The sequence below is a fragment of the Lampetra planeri genome, chromosome 57 (genome assembly GCF_965212315.1).
Source record: "Lampetra planeri chromosome 57, kcLamPlan1.2.h2, whole genome shotgun sequence".
Lineage (NCBI taxonomy): Eukaryota > Metazoa > Chordata > Hyperoartia > Petromyzontiformes > Petromyzontidae > Lampetra > Lampetra planeri.
This window is the reverse complement of record NC_136163.1, coordinates 409,549-435,511: the sequence shown is the minus strand read 5'-3', so window position 1 is coordinate 435,511 and position 25,963 is coordinate 409,549. Positions and strand designations below refer to the sequence as shown.

The following is a 25,963-nucleotide window of genomic DNA, read 5'->3' as shown; positions in this document are numbered from 1 at the left end:
ACTTCTAGATTTTTCACTAACCTGACAAAAACCTGCATGTGGAGTTGATTTACGTGGGGACCCTGGTGCGTGGTTGGGATCCACATGATCTTGACGGCTTAGTGGCTGGCTCCAGTGGCACTGCGAGCCACGGCGACTGAAGCCACTTTTCCCGCTGCAGCCTTCGTCCACCTTCACAGCCATTGAGACCCACCGTCTCTGCCTGTTCTGCCGTTGACTTCTTGGATTGCTTTTAGTTTTGAGCCTCCCTTTGACCTTGCCGCCATGAGTGACCCTACCAGGAGCACGAGGCTCCCGACAGCTTCGCTCTTGGGATCATTGGAACATGCAAACCTCTCCACCACAATAAGGTGGCAATCCTCGGAGAGCAGCTGCCTGCCAGCGAGATGTTGTGCACGTGTGTGTATGTACGTACTTGTGTGTACACGTTGTATGTACACCTGGTCTGAGCCATGGTATAGAATTAACACGCTTGTGTGTGGGCAGAGATAGTGCGGCGGTCATCGCGCTGCACTTCGAACTTGGCGACCCGAGTTCGATTCCCGCTCACGGCCACCAACACCAGTGACGATTATCTGAACCTGTCCTAGGACTCCCCTCGGTCAACTAGGCCTCAAATTAGTATCTGGCACGATGTGTAAACATTGCCACGAAGGAGACGAAGGTGGCCAGGCATGGTACTGGCCGCACCTCCGCCTCGTACCCTGCCCGCCTTTATAACAGCACTCACCCTAACAGTCTGTGGGGGCTATACAGGGATCTTTGTTCTGGTGTTGTGTAACACTGGGCCATGGGTGTGGTGAGTGTGTGGTGTGCTGTGTTTGTGTAACGTGTCATTATGTCTCTTTGTTTCCTGCCTGCACGCATTTTTTATGTCCCGTGAGTTTCTCTTGAATTCACCAAACATGTCAGAATAGTTTTTTAACTGTGCGCGCATGTGTGTGTGCCTTTCGCTGTACGCGTGGGGTTACGCTTGTTGTGCAGCGTGCGTGCTGCGGTGTGTGCAGGTATCGTAGTGCTGCTGTGCGTCACGCTGTGTAGTGTGCAGGTCTGCTTTGTGCGTGTCGTCGTGGAGTGTACCGGTGTGAGATTGTGGATGTGATGCTGTGTGTAGTCATATTGCACAGTGTGTAGCTAAAGTTTCCAGGTGTGTACTGATGTGTGTAGTAGTAGTAGCAACACGCTGTGAGCTACAGCTCACACACACAGGTACACGGGAAGCTCGCCGCGCGCAGCACCCCTATAACCGCGGCAGTGACACACAGGCGGAGGCGGCAGGGTGGACTTTGACAGGCCCGGTCTCCTCGCCCCCCGTGTATTTATAGCGCACGGGGGGGGGGGAATCTTCGAGTCCCCTCTTATAGGGGAAGAAGTTTCCCCCCTCTGTGTGGCATTATCTGGTCCTCGCCGGGTGAGCATGAGATGGTGGTGGTGATGATGATGGTGGTGGGGTCGGTGAGTCAGTGTCTCACTGGGGCGTGTGCCCGGATCAATGACACGGCTCACCTGGCGGCACACACGCGTGTAAACATACATACATACACGTAAGCACTCACACACGTGTAAACATATACACACATACATGTAAGCACACACACACGTGTAAACATACATACACACACGTAAGGAGCCGTCCATAAATGACGTCACGCGATTTTGGACGATTTTTGACCCCCCCCCCCCGTCACACGGCGTCACAAAAAGCCAGACTCTCCCCTCAAATATGACGTCACAAAGCTCTGCCACCCCCCCCCAAATAAAACATGCTTCAAATTTCTTTAAACTATTGTCATTGTAGTGCGTATTTAATGTGGCGCTGCACTCTGATGTTGTAGGAGAAAACACTTATTTAAAAGTCTATTTAAGTAGAACGTGTTGTCTATATTTATTTAAAGTTGCGAATTTTGATGTGACGTCACATTTCTCAACCCCCACCCCCCTCGTCACACATCGTCACAAATGTCTGACCCCCCCCCCCCCCAGGTGCGTGACGCCATTTATGGACGGCCCCTAAGCATCACACACGTGTAAAAATATACACACGTGTAAGCACACACACAACCACACACGTGTAAGCATGCACACACACACACGTGTAAGCATGCACACACCTACACTCCATGACACCCGAGACGCGAGCTGTCGCTCACTCTATGCACCAAAGCTTCTGTCGGCTGCGTTTGCCTCGGGGCAGCTTGGGTTTGTGTGTGGGTGGGTTTGTGTGTGGGTGGGTGGGTTTGTGTGTGTGGGTGGGTGGGTTTGTGTGTGTGGGTGGTTGGGTTTGTGTGTCTGGGTGGTTGGGTTTGTGTGTCTGGGTGGGTTTTGTGTGTCTGGGTGGGTGGGTTTTGTGTGTCTGGGTGGGTGGGTTTTGTGTGTGGGTGGGTGGGTTTGTGTGTGAGTGGGTGGGTTTGTGTGTGGGTGGGTGGGTTTGTGTGTGGGTGGGTGAGTTTGTGGGTGGGTGGGTTTGTGTGGGTGGGTTTGTGTGTGGGTGGGTGGGTTTGTGTGTGGGTGGGTTTGTGTGTGGGTGGGTGGGTTTGTGTGTGGGTGGGTGGGTTTGTGTGTGTGTGGGTGGGTTTGTGTGTGGGTGGGTGGGTGGGTTTGTGGGTGGGTGGGTTTGTGTGTGGGTGGGTGGGTGGGTTTGTGGGTGGGTTTATGTGTGGGTGGGTGGGTTTGTGTGTGGGTGGGTTTGTGTGTGTGTGGGTGGGTGGGTGTGTGGGTGGGTGGGTTTGTGTGTGGGTGGGTTTGTGTGTGGGTGGGTGGGTTTGTGTGTGGGTGGGTGGGTGGGTTTGTGGGTGGGTGGGTGGGTTTGTGGGTGGGTGGGTTTGTGGGTGGGTTTGTGGGTGGGTGGGTTTGTGGGTGGGTTTGTGGGTGGGTGGGTTTGTGGGTGGGTTTGTGGGTGGGTGGGTTTGTGTGTGGGTGGGTGGGTTTGTGTGTGGGTGGGTGGGTTTGTGTGTGTGGGTGGGTGGGTTTGTGTGTCTGGGTGGGTGGGTTTTGTGTGTGGGTGGGTTTGGGTGGGTGGGTGGGTTTGTGTGTGGGTGGGTGGGTTTGTATGTGGGTGGGTGGGTTTGTGTGTGGGTGGGTGGGTGGGTTTGTGTGTGGGTGGGTGGGTTTGTGTGTGGGTTTGTGTGTGGGTGGGTGGGTTTGTGTGTGGGTGGGTGGGTTTGTGTGTGGGTGGGTGGGTTTGTGTGTGGGTGGGTGGGTTTGTGTGTGGGTGGGTGGGTTTGTGTGTGGGTGGGTTTGTGTGTGTGTGGGTGGGTGGATTTGTGTGTGGGTGGGTGGGGTTGTGGGTGGGTGGGTGGGGTTGTGGGTGGGTGGGTGGCTGGGTTTGTGTGTGTGTGGGTGGATTTGTGTGTGGGTGGGTGGGGTTGTGGGTGGGTGGGTGGTGGTGGGTGTGTGGGTGAATGGGTTTGTGGGGGCTCTGGACGGGTGCGAGGGGCTGGTAACCCCTCCACCTTCAATTAACCACCACTAAACTACGAATTAAACATAAACCTGTAATTAATAAGCTTGTGCCGGAGGCCCCGGGGGGTCAGGCTTTTATGACGTCTCCTGGCCAAACCCCATTTGGCGGAGCCAGGAGATTGAATTTTAACCCTCGGGGCTCCTCCAGAAACAACGAAAAACCATTGCGGATGGCCACGTGGAATGTTCGAACGCTCACTGCGGAGGAGAGGCTGCCACTCCTCTGTCGGGAGCTGGACCAGTACCGCCTGGATCTCTGTGGCATTCAGGAGGTCCGGTGGACCGGTTCTGGCTCCTGCCACCATGAGGGGTGGACAGTCCTCTACTCGGGGCAGGAGACTGCCAAACAACAGGGTGTGGCTCTTCTTCTGAACAAAAGAATGAAGGGGGCGTGGGAGCGTGGCGGTGAGGTGTGGGAAGCTGTAAGCCCCAGGATACTTTGGGCTCGCCTTCCCATCAACCAGAGGCGAGGAGTGGTGGTCGTGGTTACTTATGCCCCCACCGAAGACGAACATCCGTGGAGGGATGCAGGCAAAGCCGATGAGTCGGACGCTTTCTATGACCTCCTGTCACAGGTGCTGGCTAAAGTGGCCACTCGGGACAGAGTCATCTTGTTGGGTGACTTCAATGCCCGAGTTGGTCATGATGCTGGCACCTGGTCTGGAGTGATTGGAAGGCATGGGCCAGATCAGCTCAATAATAACGGTAGGAGGCTGCTAGATTTTTGTGCAGCCCATGGGCTTGTAATTACCAACACGCTCTTCCGGCATCGGCGCATCCACACAACATCATGGATGCATGCCGGGTCCAAGCAAGAACATCTGCTGGACTACATAGTGACGGACCAGCGGATGCGAGCCCATGTCCTTGACACCAGGACCTACCGTGGAGCTGATCTGCCCTCTGACCATCGACTAGTCATCTGTAAGATGCGCCTGCCATTCTTCCACTCCGGTGGTGGGTGTACACCCAGGATCCCATTCCAACCAAAAGTGGCCTGGTCTAAGTTAGCTGATGAAAGTTGCAAGCGAGAATTTCATCATCGCTTGCAGCTGGGGTTGGCATCGTCCCCCACTCCACCTGATGTCGAGGGTAAATGGGCGAGGTTTAAGACTGTGACTCATGCAGCTGCAATGGCTGCTTTGGGTACGCGGTCCAGACCTCCCCAGAAACCCTGGCTGACGGAGGAGGTGTTCAGGTTAATTGAGAAAAAGCGACAGGCCCACTCTCATCGCCTACAGCATCCCACGTCAGAGAATGAGGAGGTTTACCGCAGCCTTCGCTCGGAGGTTCGGAGAGCCGTAAGGCGCTGTAAGGATGGGTGGTGGTCGCGGGTTGCTGAGGAGATGGAGTCTGCCTCAGTGGCCCGCGATCACAAATCACTATTTAACTCCATCAAAAAAGTAACCTGCAGCGCCACACCTATTACCATCATTAGAGGAAAAAACGGTGATCCAATCTCCGACCCCCAGGAACAGGTTTGCAGATTTGCTGAGCATTTCTGTGAGGTCCTGGGGGAGGGAAAATTTCTCAGCCAGGAAAACATCATGGCACAAAGTGGGGATAACCCTGCTGAGGCTGCGGTGCCTCAAATATTGGAAGAGGTCACTCCCTGTGAGTGGCTGGCTGAGGTACCAGCTGTTGAGGAAGTACTGAGGGCGATCCGGAGTCTGAGACCAGGGAAGGCACCGGGCAGAGATGATCTCCCAAGCGAAATGCTGAGGGAGGGTGGCGTTTGTGCACAGACTGCCCTATATGACATCATAACAACAGTCTGGACCACTGGACGGGTTCCGCAGGACTGGAAGGATGCCGTGGTGGTCCCCCTCTTTAAGAAGGGGGACCGTACCGACTGTAACAACTACAGGGGCATCTCACTCCTCAGTGTGCCGGGTAAGGTCCTGGCAAGGATTATTCAACATCGCCTTGCTAGGCACGCTGAGGAGAGGATTGCGGAGCCCCAATGCGGTTTCAGGAAAGGGCGGTCCTGCACAGATGCCATATTTTCTGTCCGTCTGCTACAGCAGAGGTGTAGGGAATTCCAAAAAGACCTACATCTCTGCTTTATTGACCTGGTCAAGGCCTATGATACCATCAGTAGGACTGGGCTCTGGGTTGTTCTTCGTGCTTTCGGAGTCCCTGACCCTCTGCTCACGATCATTAAGGACCTTCATGATGGTGAGCGGGCCCGGGTAAAACTACGTGGCCGGGAGTCGGAGCCTTTCCCTGTACACCTTGGGGTGCGACAGGGATGTCCTCTGGCTCCCACATTATTTAACATCTATTTCGACTGCATAGTTCGTGAAGCCTTCAATAGCTGTACCGGGGGAATTACCATTTGGTACAGATATAATGGGAGGCTGATCGACGCCCGGGTGCGATCAAGGGATGGCTCCTTATTGGTCAACCACGTTATGTATGCCGATGATTTGGTAATAGCTGCTCATTCAGAAGAGGAGTTGGAGACGCTGCTGCTGAGACTGGAGCGTGCCACTAAGAGGTGGGGTCTTACCATCAGCCCCACCAAAACTAAGCACCTGCCTGGGTATGTTGTACCATCGGGCACTCCACCCCCACAACTCTCAATCGGTGATGGGGCAGTTGTGGAGAGAGTGGAGAGTTTCCCATACCTGGGCAGTGTGCTTATGACCGGCTCCAGTTTATCAGCAGAGGTCTCACTCCGAATCAGTCGAGCGGCAATATCTTTTCATCGGTTGCGTAACGCTGTGTGGAAGCTACCTGGTCTGTCGCTCCGCACGAAGCTTCAGGTCTTCTCGGCCACGGTCATTCCCTCCCTTCTCTACGCTTGCGAAACGTGGACCCCCCTAGTGGAGCATCTTCGCCGGTTGGAAACATTTAGGCTGGCCTGCCTACGATCCATCCTGGGTTTAACCAGGCTGGATTGTGTGAGGAGCTCACAAGTCCTTGAAAGATCTGGGCAAAGTCCCATCAGTGAGCTCCTCCGGCAGGCAAGGCTGCGTTGGCTGGGTCATGTAGCCCGCATGCCCAGCCACCGCATGCCTAAACAGCTTTTGTTCGGCCGGATCGAGGGGGCTAAACGGGCGCGGCACGGGCTAGAGAAGAGATGGAGTGATGTGGCACAGGAGGACGTGGAGCTGAGTGGACTTGCCGATGACTGGTACCAGCGGTGTCAAGATCGGCCTCAGTGGAGGAGGCTCGTGAAGGACGCTACTGGGCAGTTGGAGGCAGTCGCCCTCCAACAACAACGGAGGGCGGAGGAGCGACGCTCACAACAACGAGCGGAGCGCCGGGTGGCTAAAGCACAGCAAGTTGGCACAGTAGGGGGCACAGGTGGTGCATCAGCCAGTCATCTCGGTCATCTCGGTCAGTCGACCCGTGGCACCTGGGTCTGCCCCGTGACCTCCTGCCAGCGGGCGTTCGACACTTCACGTGGCCTCAGGGTGCACATGGCCTGGCACAAGCGTCGTGGTGACGTCACCGCCACTTAGTGGCGAATGGCGGTTGTTGTTGTTGTTGAATGGGTTTGTGGATGGGTGGGTGGGTTTGTGGATGGGTGGGTGGGTTTGTGGATGGGTGGGTGGGTTTGTGGATGGGTGGGTGGGTTTGTGTGTGGGGTGGGTGAGTGGGTTTGTGTGTGGGTGGGTGAGTGGGTTTGTGTGTTTTGTGTGTGGGTGGGTTCGTGTGTGGGTGGATGGGGTGTTGGGTGGATGGGGTGGTGGGTGTGTGTGGGTGGGTTTGGGTGTGTGGGTGGTGAGTAGGTGTGTGTGGGTGGGTGGGTTTGTGTGTGGGTGGGTGGGTTTGTGTGTGGGTGGGTGGGTTTGTGTGTGGGTGGGTGGGTTTGTGCGTGGGTGGGTGGGTTTGTGCGTGGGTGGGTGGGTTTGTGTGTGGGTGGGTTTGTGTGTGGGTGGGTGGGTTTGTGTGTGGGTGGGTGGGTTTGTGTGTGGGTGGGTGGGTTTGTGTGTGGGTGGGTTTGTGTGTGGGTGGGTTTGTGTGTGGGTGGGTGGGTTGGTTTGTGTGTGGGTGGGTGGGTTGGTTTGTGTGTGGGTGGGTGGGTTGGTTTGTGTGTGGGTGGGTGGGTTTGTGGGTGGGTGGGTTTGTGTGTGGGTGGTTGGGTTTGTGTGTGGGTGGGTGGGTTTGTGTGTTGGTGGGTGGGTTTGTGTGTTGGTGGGTGGGTTTGTGTGTGGGTGGGTGGGTTTGTGTGTGGGTGGGTGGGTTTGTGTGTGGGTGGGTGGGTTTGTGTGTGGGTGGGTGGGTTTGTGTGTGGGTGGGTGTGTTTGTGGGTGGGTGGGTTTGTGTGTGGGTGGGTGGGTTTGTGTGTGGGTGGGTGGGTTTGTGTGTGGGTGGGTGGGTTTGTGTGTGGGTGGGTGGGTTTGTGTGTGGGTGGGTGGGTTTGTGTGTGTGTGGGTGGGTGGATTTGTGTGTGGGTGGGTGGATTTGTGTGTGTGTGGGTGGGTGGGGTTGTGGGTGGGTGGGGTTGTGTGTGGGTGGGTGGGTGGGTTTGTGTGTGTGTGGGTGGGTGGATTTGTGTGTGGGTGGGTGGGTGGGGTTGTGTGTGTGTGGGGTTGTGTGGGTGGGGTTGTGTGTGTGTGGGTGGGTGGGTTTGTGTGTGTGTGGGTGGGTGGGGTTGTGGGTGGGTGGGTGGGGTTGTGTGTGGGTCGGTGGGTTTGTTTGTGGGTGGGTGGTGGTGGTGGGTGTGTGGGTGAATGGGTTTGTGGATGGGTGGGTGGGTTTGTGGATGGGTGGGTGGGTTTGTGGATGGGTGGGTGGGTTTGTGGATGGGTGGGTGGGTTTGTGGATGGGTGGGTGGGTTTGTGGATGGGTGGGTGGGTTTGTGTGTGGGGTGGGTGAGTGGGTTTGTGTGTGGGTGGGTGAGTGGGTTTGTGTGTGGGTGGGTGAGTGGGTTTGTGTGTGGGTGGGTGAGTGGGTTTGTGTGTTTTGTGTGTGGGTGGGTTCGTGTGTGGGTGGATGGGGTGTTGGGTGGATGGGGTGGTGGGTGTGTGTGGGTGGTGAGTAGGTGTGTGTGGGTGGGTGGGTTTGTGTGGGTGGGTGGGTTTGTGTGTGGGTGGGTTTGTGTGTGGGTGGGTGGGTTTGTGTGTGGGTGGGTTTGTGTGTGGGTGGGTTTGTGTGTGTGTGGGTGGGTGGATTTGTGTGTGTGTGGGTGGGTGGGGTTGTGGGTGGGGTTGTGTGTGGGTGGGTGGGTTTGTGTGTGGGTGGGTTTGTGTGTGTGTGGGTGGGTGGATTTGTGTGTGGGTGGGTGGGGTTGTGTGTGTGCGGGTGGGTGGGTTTGTGTGTGTGTGGGTGGGTGGGTGGGGTTGTGTGTGGGTGGGTGGGTTTGTTTGTGGGTGGGTGGTGGTGGTGGGTGTGTGGGTGAATGGGTTTGTGGATGGGTGGGTGGGTTTGTGGATGGGTGGGTGGGTTTGTGGATGGGGGTGGGTGGGTTTGTGTGTGGGGTGGGTGAGTGGGTTTGTGTGTGGGTGGGTGAGTGGGTTTGTGTGTGGGTGGGTGAGTGGGTTTGTGTGTGGGTGGGTTCGTGTGTGGGTGGATGGGGTGTTGGGTGGATGGGGTGGTGGGTGTGTGTGGGTGGGTTTGGGTGTGTGGGTGGTGAGTAGGTGTGTGTGGGTGGGTGGGTTTGTGTGTGGGTGCGTGGGTTTGTGTGTGGGTGGGTGGGTTTGTATGTGGTTGGGTTTGTGTGTGGGTGGGTGGGTTTGTGGGTGGGTTTGTTCGTGGGTGGGTGGGTTTGTGTGGGTTGGTTTGTGTGTGGGTGGGTTTGTGTGTGGGTGGTTGGGTTTGTGTGTGGGTGGGTGGGTTTGTGTGTGGGTGGGTGGGTTTGTATGTGGGTGGTTGGGTTTGTGTGTGGGTGGTTGGGTTTGTGTGTGGGTGGTTGGGTTTGTGTGTGGGTGGGTGGGTTTGTGTGTTGGTGGGTGGGTTTGTGTGTGGGTGGGTGGGTTTGTGTGTGGGTGGGTGGGTTTGTGTGTGGGTGGGTGGGTTTGTGTGTGGGTGGGTGGGTTTGTGTGTGGGTGGGTGGGTTTGTGTGTGGGTGGGTGGGTTTGTGTGTGGGTTGGTGGGTTTGTGTGTGGGTGGGTGGGTTTGTGTGTGGGTGGGTGGGTTTGTGTGTGGGTGGGTGGGTTTGTGTGTGGGTGGGTGGGTTTGTGGGTGGGTTTGGGTGGGTTTGTGGGTGGGTTTGGGTGGGTGGGTTTGTGTGTGGGTGGGTGGGTGGGTTTGTGTGTGGGTGGGTGGGTTTGTGTGTGGGTGGGTGGGTTTGTGTGTGGGTGGGTGGGTTTGTGTGTGGGTGGGTGGGTTTGTGTGTGGGTGGGTGGGTTTGTGTGTGGGTGATTTTGTGTGTGGGTGGGTTTGTGTGTGGGTGGGTGGGTGGGTTTGTGTGTGGGTGGGTGGGTGGGTGGGTTTGTGTGTGGGTGGGTGGGTTTGTGGGTGGGTGGGTTTGTGGGTGGGTGGGTTTGTGGGTGGGTGGGTGGGTTTATGGGTGGGTGGGTTTGTGTGTGGTTGGGTGGGTGGGTTTGTGTGTGGGTGGGTGGGTGGGTTTGTGTGTGGGTGGGTGGGTTTGTGTGTGGGTGGGTGGGTTTGTGTGTGGGTGGGTTGGTTTGTGTGTGGGTGGGTGGGTTTGTGTCTGGGTGGGTGGGTTTGTGTGTGGGTGGGTTTGTGTGTGTGTGGGTGGGTGTGGTTGTGTGTGGGTGGGTGGGGTTGTGTGTGGGTGGGTGGGTGGGTTTGTGTGTGTGTGGGTGGGTGGGTGGGTTTGTGTGTGTGTGGGTGGGTGGGTGGGGTTGTGTCTGGGTTTGTGTGTGTGTGGGTGGGTGGGGTGGTGGGTGTGTGGGTGAATGGGTTTGTGTGTTTTGTGTGTGGGTGGGTTCGTGTGTGGGTGGATGGGGTGTTGGTTGGAGTGGGTGGTGGGTGTGTGTGGGTGGGTTTGGGTGTGTGGGTGGTGAGTAGGTGTGTGTGGGTGGGTGGGTTTGTGTGTGGGTGGTGGGTGGGTTTGTGTGTGGGTGGGTGGGTTTGTGTGTGGGTGGGTGGGTTTGTGTGTGGGTGGGTTTGTGTGTGGGTGGGTGGGTGTGTGGGTGGGTGGGTGTGTGGGTGGGTGGGTTTGTGGGTGGGTGGGTTTGTGGGTGGGTGGGTGGGTGTGTGTGGGTGGGTGGGTTTGTGTGTGTGTGTGTGTGTGGGTGGGTGGGTTTGTGTGTGCGTGGGTGAGTGGCGTTGTGTGTGCGTGGGTGGGTGGGGTTGTGTGTGGGTGGGTCGGTGGGTTTGTGTGTGGGTGGGTTTGTGTGTGTGTCGGTGGGTGGGGTTGTGTGTGGGTGGGTGGGTGGGTTTGTGTGTGGGGTGGTGGGTGTGTGGATGAATGGGTTTGTGGATGGGTGGGTGGGTTTGTGTGTGGGTGGGTGTGTTTGTGTGTGGGTGGGTGAGTGGGTTTGTGTGTGGGTGGGTGAGTGGGTTTGTGTGTGGGTGGGTGAGTGGGTTTGTGTTTTTTTTGTGTGGGTGGGTTCGTGTGTGGGTGGATGGGGTGTTGGATGGATGGGGTGGTGGGTGTGTGTAGGTGGGTTTGGGTGTGTGGGTGGTGCGTAGGTTTGTGTGTGGGTGGGTGGGTGTGTGGGTGAATGGGTTGGTATGTGGGTGGGTGTGTGGGTGGGTGGGTTCAAGTGCGGAATACTGGGGAGACAAAGGCGGCCGGGTGTGCTATTGTCCACCCTACCCCCTCGTGTATGCTCACAGCACTTTCCCCAAGCCTACACATAGGGGCGAGGGAACTTGCCCTTACAGTCGATATGTCTATACGGGGCTTCTATGGTTTTACTTTTGACCCATGTGAAACTTGGCTGTCGTCATCCTGTTCTGCGGCATCTGCAAATTGCTGATGTGCACACACAACAACAAAGATCACCCGTATAGCCATAACAGACTGATGGAGCAAGTGCTGTTAGCGAGTAGCATCTTTGAAGCCTGGCACGGCACACGTGGGAGAGGGTGGCCAAGCACCATGAACGGCCGCTTTTGTCTCCCTAGTGGCGATGCTTACACATCATACCAGGTACTCATTTGAGGCTGAGTCGACCTAGGGGAGTACCAGGACCGGTTCAGATCATTGTCACTGGTGTTGACCGAAAGCAGGATTCGAACCCTGGTCGCTGGGTTCTTAGTGCTACCGCTCTCTCACAAAGGCAAAGATCCCTGTAATGACTTAACAGACTGCTGGGGCAAGTGCTATTAGCGAACATTTAAAAGACACACATACACACAGACAGACACACACACAGACAGACACACACACAGACAGACACACATACACATAGAGACACACAAAGATCAAAGATCCCCCGTATAGCCTTAACAGACTGTAGGGGCAAGTGCTGTTAGCAAGCACCTATGAAGGCCAGAACGGTACACGAGGGGGTGGGTGGCAGCACCACGCCCGACCGCCTTTGTTTCCCCAGTGGCGATGTTTACACACCGCACCCACACATACACACACACATATACACACACATTCACGCGCGTGACTTCTATTGGCTGGTAGTGACATCATCGCGGGCAGGGCGTGGTGCTGGGGGAGGGTGGATGGGGGAAGGTTTTGCTGGGAGGGGTGAATGAGCCAGGTGAGTAGAGGAGGAGTCACCCAGCGAGCGTGGCTCGCAGAGACTGGGCGCGCGTGGCTCACTATCGCCCTCGTCCCCTTCGGAACCTCCACCCCGTCCCCGGGGGAGGGTGGGGGGCACTGACCCCGGGCCGAGACCCCTGCCATGGGGAGCCAATGGGGAGGTGGGGGTAGAACATGTGAGAATGTGCTGTGACATCCGTTCCATCTGTCCCGAGCTGCAGAGAGGAGCAGAAGCATGAGGCCCAATGCCACCCGCTCTAAGGAGACCACATGCATTCCTCTATCGCACACCTCTGTGTCTGTCCACGTGTCTTGCATATCCACGTGCGCGTGTACATGTGCTGTCGTGGCCATGTGTGCTCATGCGTCTGTATGTACCTCTTTCTTTACACGTGCTGATGTGTCTTTGTGTTCGTGTGTGTTTACACGTGCTGATGTCTGCGTTCGTGTCCATGTGTCTGTGTGTGTTTCCATGTGTTTTTGTGTGTTTCCATGTGTCTGTTGGTGTGTCCATGTGTCTGTGTGTACATGTGCTGATGTGTCTGTGTGTCCGTGTAAGATTGGGATCGGTAGTGCAGTGGTTAGCGCTCTGCGCTACGGACCTGGTAACCTAAGATCGATTCCCGTCCACGGCTAACACCAATGGCGAATATCTGAACCAGTCCTGGGCCTCCCCTCAGTCGACTGCCTTAAATGAGTACCTGGTGTGGTGTGTAAACATCAGCACTGGGGAGACAAAGCGGCCGGTTGTGGTGCTGGCTACCCACCCCCTCGTGTGCTGTGCCGGCCTTCATAGGTACTCGATAACAGCACTTGCCCTAACAGTCTGTTAAAGGCTATATGGGGGATCTTTTTCTTTGTTTTACCCCCTTTGTGTGAGTGGGGTTATCTGTCCCTTGAGGCTGGGGGACCCATGTGTGGGGTTAGCAGCTCTTACACTCATGCACGTATCGACTCACACGAACGCACGTGGCACACACGCGGCACGCATGCATAATGCATGACCACATGGTGGCTCACATCCACGGCTGGGACCTTCTGGCCGTGTGAGCTCCATTCTGGCTGTGGTCAGCTCCATGCTGCCTGTGTGGACTCAACGCTGCCTGTGTGAGCTCCACGCTGACTGTGTGAGCTCCACACTGACTGTGTGAGCTCCACGCTGACTGTGTGAGCTCCACACTGACTGTGTGAGCTCCACGCTGACTGTGTGAGCTCCACGCTGACTGTGTGAGCTCCACGCTGACTGTGTGAGCTCCACGCTGACTGTGTGAGCTCCACGCTGACTGTGTGAGCTCCACGCTGACTGTGTGAGCTCCATACTGTGTGAGCCCCACGCTGACTGTGTGAGCCCCACGCTGCCTGTGAGCTCCACGCTGACTGTGTGAGCTCCACGCTGACTGTGTGAGCTCCACGCTGACTGTGTGAGCTCCATACTGTGTGAGCCCCACGCTGACTGTGTGAGCTCCACGCTGACTGTGTGAGCTCCACGCTGACTGTGTGAGCTCCACGCTGGCTGGAGGTAAGACGGCCTGTCTCCTCTAGAATGGGGAATTCTGCTGTCAAGCCGCTATATCTCACTCGGCAACGTCCTGCAGGTGCGTGCGTGCGGTCGTTAAAGTCGGTCGTGAGAAGTCTGAAAAAATCTGTGAGGAGGCTTTATTGGGCAAATTTTGTTTGTGGGCGAAGTGGGTGGATAAGTGAGTCGGTGGACAGGCAGGTGAGTGGGGGTGGGTGAGCAGGTGAATGCCCGTGAGCCCCTTTCATGCAGCAGTGGATAGAGTCTGGCTGTGTGATAATAACAGCGTGTGCAAGCAATCACAGTATGCGTTCAAGCGTCACCACAATCTGTGCTGGGTGGTGGAGGGCTTAACAAGAACTACAGCATTAAAATAACACTGCCGCCTCGTGGCATCGCCCACACTCTGGTGGGCGATGATGGCAGCGGCACCGGAGTCTGATGCCAATGTCGAGGTCTTGCTGCTTGCCATGATGAGAGGACTTCAGCAGAGAGAGAGAGAGAGACTTTCATATCGTTTCACACGTCGCGCTTTCGCGACCAATATCCATAAGATACATTTTTTTTAGGGTTAGATTGTATCAATATTAATGTGTCGATAATCTCGCCACCACCCGACACAGCCAATTAGTACAGTTTGTGACCTGTACAAGATTATTAGAGTTTGTGGTTCTTCTCTTTCTCCTGCATTGAAGGAGCGCAGACTGCAGTGATTTACTAAATGGTCAATAGTTTGGGTTGCATGCCCACAATTTTCACTGTGCCTTCCCTTGACATTTTTCTCTGCATCTTTATTAAGCTATGCGTCTTTGGGAGTCTTTCTGCATCTGTCAGTCTCTGTGTATCCCCGTTAATCTCTTTTATGGGTTTCCTGTTTTGGTGCATAGTTTGGATTACAGTGACTGCTGTACTTAAGAACATTCGACTTACGAACTTTCAGAGATATGAACAAGACTGAGAGTTGTAAATTCAACTACCGTACAATGTATGGTTTCTACATCTACAGGAGATTATACAACTTTTAAAGCCATTCTCCATGTTTAGTGTACACGCCGTACAACGTGTTTGGAATCGACGGGAGTAAAGTTGAACTTGCGAACAAATCAACTTACGAACTGACCTGGAACTTAATTTGTTCATAAGTAGAGGAGTCCTTGTACATGGCTCAAGCGTGCTGCCGAGTTGTCCCTTAAATGTTTTACTCGTGATGGGAATGTTACGCATCGGCCTGCTGGTGACGTTCTGATGCGGTTGACGTTTCCACCAATGGAGGAATCTCAAAGCCAGGAGGAGGTGCCGATGATGTTTGGGTCTTGAGTGAGGTGCTTATTATTCTGGACGTCCGTGTTGTTACACTTTGTTTGCCAGCGTTCTTCCGGATCTAGGTGGCCCTATCTATTGTGTGTTTTGCGCGCCGCCTTAAACACAACTGACGGCGTCGTCCGGGCGAGATGGACGTCGTTTATTCGAATCCGGATCAGATCAGCAGAGCCTAGCCCAGAAAGAAATCTGAATTCATAGCATTGCCTACGAACACCCACGTTTTAAATACCCATCTTTTTTTTCTGTTGTGGTGCGTGCCGGTGTGTGTGTGCGTGCGTGTGTGTGCGTGAGCAGCTGTGTCGAGCCTGGAGGAGGGCGCCCGCCAGTGCGACCACTACCGCTCGTGGTGCGAGCTGCAGGAGCGAGTGCTGGCACCAGAGACGCGGCCACCCTGCGTGTGGGAGTTGCACCGCAACGCGCGCTCCTCCCTGCGAGCTGCGCTCACAGGTAAGCACGCGTCACTGCGCACGAACGCGTCACCCATGTGTCTTTGTAAGTGTGCTTCTGTGTATGTGTGCACATCACCCGTGTGTACCGGTGGTAGTGTAGCGGTTAGCGCTGAGCGGCACTACGAATCCTGGCGACCCGAGTCACGATTCCCGCTCGCAGCCAACACCAGTGACAATTATCTGAACTAGTCCTGGGCCTCCTCTAGGTCGACTCGGCCTCAAATGAGTAACTGGTGCTGTGTGTGGTAAACATCGCCACTAGGGAGACGAAGGCGGCAGAGTGTGGTGCTGTCCACTTTCCCCAACAGTCTGTTCAGGATATACGGGGGGTCTTTGTCTTTGTGCGTGCATGTGCAGACTGCGACTGGTTGCGAGGAGACGGGCACCCGTCGTCCGACCTCTACTCGCAGGGCCCCACGTTCGCGAGTCTCCCCGGAGGCCGCGCTTCGGTACTCGTTTGGTGCCTCCACACACACATGATGTGACCATGGCACTTGTGCCAGGCAGGAGGTCTTGGGACAGACCCAGCAGGTGCCATGGGTTGACTGAGATGACTGGCAGGTGCCCGGCGCTCCACTCGTTCTGAGCGTCGCTCCTCTGTTCTCCGTTGTTGCTGGAGGGCGAATGCCTCCCAACTAACTACCCATTAGCAGCGTCCTTCACAAGCCGCCTCCACAGAGGCTGATCTTGACACCACTGGTACCAGTCATTGGCAAGTCCACTCAGCTCCACATCCTCCCTCCAGCTCTCAAGCCCGTGCCATGCCCGTTTAGCCCCCTTTATATGGCCAAACAGAAGCTGCTTGGGCTACATGACCCAGCCTCCTCGCCTGCTGGAGGAACTCACCGATGGTGGGACTGCTGCTGGTGTGTTGGGGGGGGGGGGGGGTTGATCGTCGTGTTTCCGTGTTCCGCGTTCGGCTTCAGGCCGGGGAGGACGGCGAGGGGGCCCAGGAGCATGATGATGCCGCTCACGGGGGGCTCCTTCCCACTCCGGAGGAGCGGATGCGGCGCCTGGCACAGAACTTCCCCCCGCACACGGTCGCCATCGACGTGTCCGGTATGCGCACGCCTGTATGTGTGTGTGGGGAGCGGTAGTGTAGCAGTCTGCGCGCTATGCTACAAACCTGGTGACCCGAGTTCGATTCCCGCTCACAGCCTACACAAGTGACGATTATCTGAACAGGTCTAGGCCTTAATTCTAGATTTGAAGCTTTCGTGACTGCAAGATTTCATATTCTTAGGTTTTTTCGATAAAGTCACGTAGGTTAAACATTAAAATTAATATAAGTAAAATAAAATAAAAATCACGACGTTTTGGAGGCAACACAAGCCTCCGTCTTCAGGTGGAACCGTCACAGCCATGACAGCTGTATCAAGTAAATGAGAGATTGCAAGAGCTACCACTCCGTATATATAATGGTTGGAGAGGGGGAAGGGCCAAGTACGGCACACTTTTTATTAATATGGTAAGGTGAGGCTTAAGAGGCTGAACCTTTGTTATGGAGAGGTACAGTTTGTGACTAAGCCTGGCCTACATAACAATAGTGTGAAAAAAGAAACAAACTAAACATGGTAAAACAAGCCTGGCTGTCTATCAATAACCTGTAATAGTTGTCTGTCAAATAAGATGGTCCAAATAAGTGTAGTTAAATCTTTTTTGCATGGTTAATCACATCTTTCCAATTATTACTCAGTTTATAACCATCATCACGGTTGAAATTATGTCTGTGTTTGTATATTTGTATGGCTTCGTGTACAAACCTTTGATGGTAGCCAGGAGGTTTGCAGAGCACCTTGGTCTCGGAAAAGACAATTTCATGAGAGCCCACCGAGTTGTAGCAATGATCGGCAACGGCCGAAGAATCAGTTCTGCCGTGTTTCAGATCTGGCTTGTGCTCGCGGACACGATCAGAAACATGACGTTTCGTTTCTCCAATGTAGCAATCACCACAACTGCAACTCAATTTGTAGACTCCAGGATACTGTAAGTCAGGAACCACATCCTTCACAGATGGAATCAGATCACGGATTTTATGCACTGTACTGAATCGGACTTGGATCTTATGTTTGTTTAGAATTTTGGAGATCTTTTTGGTTACGCCTGCTATGTATGGTAACGTGATAGTTTTGGTCGGAGTTTCATGTGGCTGTTTCTGTGTGGTGGGAGAAACAGCTTGGCGGATAGTGCGGTCAGATTATCCGTTCATCCTGAGGGCCCGATGTACATGTCTTAATTCACCGGCCAGGTGGTGTTGGTCAGAAATGCCATGGGCTCTGTGGTATAGCGTTTTGATGAGATAATTCTTTTGAGATGGGTGGTGGTGGGAATCCGGTTTCAAGTAGGAATCTGTGTGGGTGGCTTTCCTGTAGACAGAATGTCCCAAGGATCCGTCAGGCCTCCTCTCAAACAGAATATCCAAGAATGGTAGTTTACCATCTTTCTCCACTTCCATGGTGAATCTGATGGATGGGTGTCTGGAATTGATGTGGTCCAAGAAGTGGTTCCATGCTGGGAGGCCATGTGGCCAGATGACGAAAGTGTCATCCACATACCTCTTCCACAGGGAAGGACGCAGGGTGGATGTCTGGATGGCGTCTGATTCAAACTTTTCCATGAACATGTTGGCTATAACTGGTGACAAGGGGGAGCCCATAGGGGTACCCTCATTCTGTTTGTAGAAGGTGCCATTCCAGGTAAAATAGGTGTTGGTGAGGCAATGCCTAACCAGCGCAGGTACATCAGAATTCAATCCATGTTGGACTAAGTCCTCAATTATTGTTAGGGTGTCCGGTACTGGGACTTTGGTAAACAAAGATACTACATCAAAACTGACGAGAATGTCATCAGGAGATAGTACCATGTCCTTAACCATAGAGACTAATTGGGTTGAGTTGAGTACTGCCGAAGAGGTCTTGCCTGTGAAGGGAAGCAGAGTATCTGATAGAAAACGGGCTAGTTTGTACATAGGAGAGTTTATCGTCGACACGATGGGTCGAAGCGGGGGGTGCCTTCTTTATGGATCTTGGGAAGACCATAGAGTCTGGGAGGTCTAGCCGCCGATGGTTTTAGAGAGGGACGTTTGCTTGGTTCGATTAGGGAAGTCGAACTCGTGATGATATTGTTGGTTTTTGTCGTTAGGCTTTTAGTGGGATCGTTTTTAATTTTGGAGTAACTCCCATCATTAAGAAGGTCCAGGATTTTGTTGTTGTATGAATCTTTATCCATGATGACCGTGGCATTGCCCTTGTCTGCCGAGAGGATGATTATATCATCTCTCTTTTTAGGTCCGCGAGTTCAGAGCGTTCGTTTTTGCTGATGTTGCTAGTGGGTTTCTTAGCATTCTTAAGAATAGTAGCTATTTCAGCTCTTGCTACATCCGCATGGATGTGTCCTATGCCTCTGAGGGCTACATCAACCTGAATAGGTCTAGGCCTCCCCTAGGTTAACTCAGCCTCAAATGAGTACCTTGTGCGCCACTGGGGAGACAAAGGCGGTCGGCTTTGGTGCTGGCCACCCACCCCCTCGTGTGCCGTGCCATCCTTTATAGGTGCTACTCGCTAACAGCACTTGCCCCAGCAGTCTGTTAAGGCTATACGGGGAATCTTTGTCTCTTGTGCATGTGTGTGTACTACACAGTTGTGAGCAGACTTAATACAATCAGTCCAGACACACCCCGCACGTTCCTTACTAATTATACTGGAGATCTTCGTCTTAGTGATTGATGTGACTGTTGGTGATGGTAACGTATGGATGATGTGGTGGTGCTGGTGGTGAGGTGTGGTTGTAATCGGTGCGGCTGTTTGTGGTGTTCGCGGAGTAGGCCTTGGGTTTGACCGCCAGGCCACAGTGCGCCGCTCATACCTGGGCGGGGATGGGACCCTGAAACGACGGCACAACAAAGCCGGCGCCTCCTCTTCGTCGTCTGCAGTGGCGGTGATGTCCTCACGCCGGAGGACCATCTCCGGCTTCCCAGAGAGCCTGCAGCAAGACTTGGGTAACAACACAAAGACAAATGTTCCCCCCCCCCCCCCCGTGTAACCCACACGGGCGGTTAGGGCAAGTGCCGTTAGCGAATAACGACCAAGGTTATCACGGCGCACCTACGAGGGGTTGAGGTGTGGGCCGGCAACCCACCTGGCCGTCTTTGTCTCCCCAGTGCTCTGATTTTTACACTCCGCAAAGAGTATTGCATTTAAATCTGAATTGTTTTAGGGGAGACCCCAGACCGTTTCAGGAATTCGTTGATGTCGGCCGTGGGCAGGGATTGCACCCCGCGTCGCCGGGTTAGTAGCACCGAGTGCTAACCACTGAGCCCCTCCCCACAGACACACACCCATGCCGACACGTGAATGCTCATATGCACAAAGACAAAGATCCCCTGTATAGCCTTTACAGACTTATGGGGCAAGCGCTGTTGGTGTAGCATCAATGAAAGCCGGCACACCACATACCCGGCCGCCTTTGTTTCCACCAGGGAACCTAGGGGAAGCCCAGGACCGGTTGTATCTTCTCCCGGTGGTCGTGTGGATTTTTCTCCGGGTCCTCCAGTTTTTCCCTCCACATTTAGAATCAACATCATGCATTTAGAGTATTTGGCTGCTATACATTTCCACGTGATGAGCCACTTTGTTGAGATATAATTTGTGATGTCCAGGTCGCTTCTGAATAAGAGCTATACAGCCCGGGGTGGGCCTAATCTGGTAAAAATAAAAACAGTTTTCGGTGCGGGAGGGACGAGGACGCGGAGGAGACGCATTGCCTCTCCAATCCTAACAGTCACATCCCCCATGTCTCCTGCAGCCTCCGTGGGGAACGAGCTGCGCGCCCAGCGCGGCCGCTCGCTCTACCTGCACAGCGCGGCCGACGTGGCAGCTGGAGGCGACGTGGCAGCTGGAGGCGGCGGGGGGCGGCGGAAAGCGAGACTCGCAGTGTCAGACGGACGGCGCCGTGCGCGTGGTGGCGCCCTCCATGCGCAGGATCCGTGCCCAGCGGGGCCACGGCATCGCCGCGCTCATGTGCCGCCCGCCCGGTGTGGGGCCCGGTGACGACGGCGACGCCGATTCCCTGGCCTACAAAAGCCTGCCTCGCCTGCCCTGGTGCCCACCTGGTCACGACAAGGGTGCACTGCGGAGGGACGCGGAGGCTTCTCACCTGGCCGCGTCGATGCCCGGGCTACACGACCCCCGCAATGGGCGAGGCTCCCCACGGGGAGCGACATCTCCGCGACCGTCTCCGTGCAACCGCTCGGGCTGCTCGGCGGACGGCGGGGAGGCTGCGCCGAGGCAGAGCAACGGCCCGTGGGCCGCCGCGACGGCCTCCCGTCCTCGGTCGGAGGAGATGGCGCCGAGCAAATCGCCGTCGCTGCCCGTGGGAGTCATCGCGCCGCAGGTGGCTGGGCGGCCTGGGCCAAACCACGGCGCAAACCTCCGCACCGGGTCGCCGATGTGTCGGCACGGCGGGGAGATGCCAGACGCGGCGGCGAAGGACGACGACGACGGCGGCGACGGTGACCGCCTGTCGTGGAGCGAGAGCGGCGCCTCTGTACAGAGCTTCGAGATGTTCGAGCCGAGCAACTCGGAAACGTCCGACACTAATGGCTCCGAGTCGACGGTCACCTCCTCCGGCCGCTCGGGACCGGCGCGAGGGTACCGCCCATCGGCGCAGGCGCCCTGGCCAGCCGCGGCGAAGTGCCCGGACCGCCTGAGCCTGGCGCCCGGCCAACACTGGATCTCGTGTGGCGGCTCCTCGGCCCACAGTTTTTACGGGAGCGCCGAGGGCTCCTCGACGGGCACCGAGTGCGGCTCCATGTACTCGGTGGACGCGGACGGGTTCTACACGTCCATGCACGTGGACTGTGGCCTCTCCAGGGCAGGCGCCAGCGGCGCTTCGGCCACCCTCGCGATGCGCCGGGAGGAGCGGCGGTTGTCGGAGGGGAGCAGCGACAGCGCCGTGCTTCGCGCGGTGTCGCTCCGCAGGCCGAGGACGAAGCCTCCGCCACCGCGGAGGACCGACTCGCTCACCAGGAACTTCTCGCTCCGGCAGCACGAGCACGCGGCGGTGTCGCCAGAGCCGCTGCCCCCCGCCGCCAGACGACGACCTCCTGGCGGATGGTGGCGAAGGCTACGTCTCGCGCGACTGGTTCCCCCGCAGTCCCCCGGCGGTTCCGCGCGCCGGCGACGCAGCTCCCCCGCGGGGCCGCCGGAGCCCTTGCGGCAGAGCGGCGACGTCGCCTGCCGTGGGCAACTTCGAGCGGGTCCCACCGCCCCTCCTCTACTCGCTGTGCCCCCTGACCCCAACGCCGGGCGATGACGGCCACTCGCGCTTCGAGTACGCGGAGAGCTGGCGCGACAGGGGCTCTGTCGCGGGAAGCGAGAAGTCGGCCACCTCGGACTCCGGCGGAAGTGCCGCGACGTCACGTGCCGACACGCCGTGCGGCTTCCCCGCGCGGCCCTCCAGTGACACTTCGGGGCTCGGAGAGGGCTGCTCCTCTACTTCGCGCGCTGCCCCGGGTCACAGGCCTCGGCCTCCCGCGGTGCCGCAGCGCCGGTCGTCGCTGATGACGGCGCCGGTTGACGCAAGCGCAGAGGAGGAGGGGCCGCCCTCACCGACATCGTTCCCCCCCCCCTCCACTTGAACTCCTCGCTCCACCGCCGCAGTACCGGTCCTCCCCCCCCCTCGAGTCTTCCTTCGCCGCTCTTCCTCCTCCTCCGCTGCCCTCTCCGCCGTGGTCTCCCGCCTCCTGGGCAGAGGGGCGTACGCACCCTCCGGACGCCGAAGGGAACCGGATGCGGGACTGCAGCGCGACACCGCCGGCACTGCAAACCTGCAGCACGCCGTCTGTGGAGACGCTGCGGGCGACGGCCATGGCGAGGGATCCGGGGATGGAGGCCGGAGGCACGCGCAACGGCGAGACGGCGCCGCCGAAGAAGACGAAACCTCCGATCCTGCCCAAGCCGCCGTCGCCGCGGAGATACGGCCACCCCTTCGGTCTGACCGCCGGGGGGCTCCGGGAGGGAGGCAGCCCCCCCAAGGACGAGGCGGCGCGGGCGTCACGACAGGAGCTGTGCGGCGGAGAGGCTCCGCTCGGAGCACCCAAGCCCGGAGGTACATGCCGCCCGGTGGAGAGCGCAGCAAGGAGAGACGCCTGTGCCACGCAGGAGAGTGCCGATTCTTCTACCAAGAACGACAGCGGCTGCCCCGCGCTGGTGGACGGAGACTCTGTGAGCCCGGCAGAACATTCCCAAAATCAGTTGTCCCACATCACTTGCAGCGCGATTCGGTCCAGCAAGTCCGAAAGCCATTCCAGTGAAATGCAGTCTAGAACATCTGAAATCCATTCCAATGATCTTAAGGCTGACACGCCTGAGTCCCATTCCGGTGAAATCCATTCCAGCACCTCTGACATCCATTCCCCTGACCTCCGGTCTTGCATGCCTGACATTCAATTTAGCGGAATTCAGTCCATTAAACCTGACATCCATTCCATTAAACCTGAAATCCAGTCTAGTAAACCTGACATCCAGTCTAGTAAACCTGATATCCAGTCTAGTAAACCTGAAATCCAGCCCAGAGTGCCTCCTGACCAGGCCAGCAGCCTCCCAGCAGGGAGGAAGCCCCCTCCCCCCGTGGCCAAGAAGCCCACGGTGTCGTCTCTCGGGCTCGTTTCATCGTCCGGTGTGCCGCCATGCTCTCCTTCCCCCTCGTGGCCCTCGTCACAGGCGTTGCCACTGCCAGTGCCGGAGGCGTCCCCTGCAGAGCGGGCATCGGGCCGTTCCCTGGCCGCGACCGCCGATGTGCGGCGCTCGGAGCCGGCCGGTATGGCTCTGGGAGTTGCGGGGACTCCGCCGCCATCGCCTGCACGCCCCTCCACGTCCGCGGAATTCGCCGCGAGTGCCGGACAATCGCCGGGCGCGGCCTGTGCGGATGTGGGGCGCGGCGCGGTAGAGGAGGAGGAGCGGGAGGTGGTCTCAGTGGTCCCGGTAGACCCAGTGGGAGGAGGTGGAAGAGGGTCTGATGCAACAGACTCGGCACTGCGCCGCTGCTGTCCTGGTACGGAGGCAAGGACAGGAGATGAGGAGCGGCTGTCGCAATTGCAGGGTAAGGGCGTCCACACGCACGGCACGCTGGAAACGCGGCTTTCATTCGTCCTCCCGTGTCTCCGCTCGTACTCCCGTGTTTCCGCATGTCCTACTGCGTCTCAACTTATTTCGCCCCCCTCTTCTGCGTCGTGCCATCTTCACTCCGACGCCCCGTTGTCCGAAGGCTCACGTCAGACGCACGCACCGCATGCGCAACCATCTCGCCAACCCGGCCCAGGATTGCCGTGGGCGTTAACCCGCGACCGTAACCCGCAAGCGTTTCACGATATGGCCCATCTTAGTCGTTTTTTGATGCGCCGTGTGAACTCTCCACGCAAATCTCTCGCGCACTACAGTGGTGGCGGTGACGGCGGAGGAGGCAGTGGGCGAGGCCTCCGAGGACGTGTTCACCGACAACGACACGGAGGCCGACGAGCGGTGGGACGCCGCGGAGCGGAGTACCGGGAATACGGCAGCCCCGACCCACAACCTGAGCCACACACGCACCACGGAGGACCTCTTCGCAGCCATCCACAGGTGAGGCCATGTGTGTGTGTGCATGTGTGTGCCTGCGTTTGCGCATGTGTGTGTCACAGGGAGAAGCGCAGGTGGCATACAAATGTAGTAATTTGATGGCCTCGAGGCCCAATATCATGATCCGTTGCATTGGCGGCGCCGCCGCCGTCTCTCCCCGCAGGTCCAAGCGCATCCATCTGGGCCGCCACAACTCGGACGACACTTTCCTGCGACACCGGTCCATGTCGCCACCCGTGCGTTCGCCGGGGACCCCGTCACCCGGCGGGGTCCCCGGGGGGGCGCGAGGCCCCCCGGCACGCCGCGCAGGTCGCAAGCAGAGCACCAGCAGCGACGACTTCAAAGCGCTGCTGCTCCGCAAGGGCGCGCGCTCCGACGTCGGCACGCGCATGTCGGCCGTGGAGATGCTGAGGTCGGCGCGTTCGCCGGGCGCGCTCGCTGGGGCTGCGGTGCCTGACCGGCCGGAGGACGAGGCGGAGTTCGCGGAGGCCGACGCGCCGGCGCGCGATAAGAGCCGGCGCTTTGTCAGTGAGGGCTTCTCCCCGCGTGGCGGCGGCGGGGGATTTGGCGGCTCACCGGGGACGCCGCCACCACGCCTCGGCCGATCCAACACCCCGCCGAGTGCCGGCTCGAGGCGCTACAACAACCGCAGCCGCCTGCACAGCACGCCCATGCAGGCAATTCGCGAGGGCGAGGGCGAGGCGGGTGGGGACGCGGTGCCCTCCTAGAAACCCGCCCCATCGAAGCCCATTAGGTCGCCGGATCGTGGCTCCCCACGCGTCCTCGCATGGCCTTGGGACAGGCTCCTGCCGGGAGAGCGGTGGTGCTCACTCAGCTGTAGCCGTGCGCGTAACGGCATGCGTGGTGACGCCGTCACGGTAATGGCGTGCGCGTTTTTAACGGTAACTTATTGTCTTAGGGCGGTGCGTAGCGAACGGGCGTGCGAGTGCATTGTGTCTAGAGAGCGGGCGGGCGGGCGTCCCGCACTATCGTGGCCTCTGCCCCTAATGGAAGGTGCCCTGGTGGAGGAGGTGGCGTCGAAACGAACGCTATCTCGCCTACTGTCCCCATTCACGACGATGTGGGGAGAACGCCCTCGCCGCTTCCTCTTCTCTGCTCCGGGTTGGTAGGGGGTGCTGTGGGGGCAGGTAGAGAAACGGGTCCGACACTCCGTCTGGGTCGCTGGTAGACTGGAGGAGTAGGTGGCCCGTGATTCGTAGCCACGGCCACAGTGAGAGGTGGAATACTGGATGTGGTGTGCCGGTTGCGGAAATATTTTTTAAGTATCGCCAACCGACCTGGACAGACATGACTAAAATGAATTCCTGGACGGTGCGCGAGCAGAATTGCACTGCATGCGTTTGTGTGTTTTTAATCGCGACGACGAAGATGATGATGATGATGATGTAGAATTTGTAAGGTGCGCTGTTCGTTTATTGTCCGAGAGAGGGAAAGAAGAGAGAATGAGGATGATGCAGAGGCACGGAAAACCACAGACAAGTGGGGGAAGGTCGCCAGAAATGGCGCCAGCAATATCCGAAGCTCTGTGGTCCTATGTCGAGATGTTCAACCAACTCCGTTAATAATAATAATGAGTTTTTTTATAATTGTCAGGAAACCAGAGCACCTGGAGAACACCCACACGCCCGAGTTGGGATAACACAGATGGAAATGAACCCACTTGCTGTCCTGCCATACCCCTGGCCAGCCAGGAGAAGGCGACCTCGACACGAAAGCATGTGTGATCCACCAACCCCCCGCCGCCTCCAGAGCGCAGGCTTGCAGGCCGTGTGCAGCGTAGCCAGCAGCTGACTGTGGGGCACTTCCAGTGTGGACCACCGTGGCGCCATGTGGCTTCAGAGATGGGGGCAGGGGGTGGAGTCACCCCCTGTGTGTGGGGAGGCGGGGGATGGTGACGTCGGGAGATATTTGAGATTGAATTCAAAATAAACTATTTTCTCTGCCGGGCTGCAGTCTCCATGAGCTCTCTCTTTGTTCTTCACGCACGCCTGGC

General features: G+C 57.2%; 2 protein-coding genes across 2 annotated transcripts in view; both read left to right on the top strand.

The window, feature by feature from the left end:
- The window catches only part of LOC144735848 (actin remodeling regulator NHS-like), a 42,558-nt gene extending 22,065 nt beyond the window's left edge, over positions 1-20,493 (top strand). Inside the window, exons 2-6 of the mRNA XM_078618387.1 lie at positions 15,180-15,332; positions 15,692-15,783; positions 16,261-16,393; positions 19,158-19,331; positions 20,138-20,493. Coding sequence (XP_078474513.1) covers positions 15,180-15,332; positions 15,692-15,783; positions 16,261-16,393; positions 19,158-19,331; positions 20,138-20,382 — 797 coding nt within the window. The 3' untranslated portion in view covers positions 20,383-20,493. The remainder of the gene's footprint in view (positions 1-15,179; positions 15,333-15,691; positions 15,784-16,260; positions 16,394-19,157; positions 19,332-20,137) is intronic.
- A 1,160-nt stretch (positions 20,494-21,653) lies between these two features.
- On the top strand, positions 21,654-25,918 carry LOC144735847 (uncharacterized). The gene is made up of 3 exons (XM_078618386.1): positions 21,654-23,434; positions 23,772-23,952; positions 24,113-25,918. The coding sequence occupies exons 1-3, from the start codon at positions 22,123-22,125 to the stop codon at positions 24,675-24,677; spliced, it is 2,058 nt and encodes a 685-aa protein (XP_078474512.1). The 5' UTR covers positions 21,654-22,122; the 3' UTR covers positions 24,678-25,918.
- The last annotated feature ends 45 nt before the right edge of the window (positions 25,919-25,963 follow it).

Excerpts from the sequence above, each read along its gene's own strand:
- LOC144735847 (XM_078618386.1), top strand. The coding sequence starts at position 22,123 with ATGCGGGACTGCAGCGCGACACCGCCGGCACTGCAAACCTGCAGCACG. Across the intron at positions 23,435-23,771 it reads GCGGCTGTCGCAATTGCAGG|TGGTGGCGGTGACGGCGGAG; the intron begins GTAAGGGCGTCC and ends CGCGCACTACAG. Across the intron at positions 23,953-24,112 it reads CTCTTCGCAGCCATCCACAG|GTCCAAGCGCATCCATCTGG; the intron begins GTGAGGCCATGT and ends CTCTCCCCGCAG.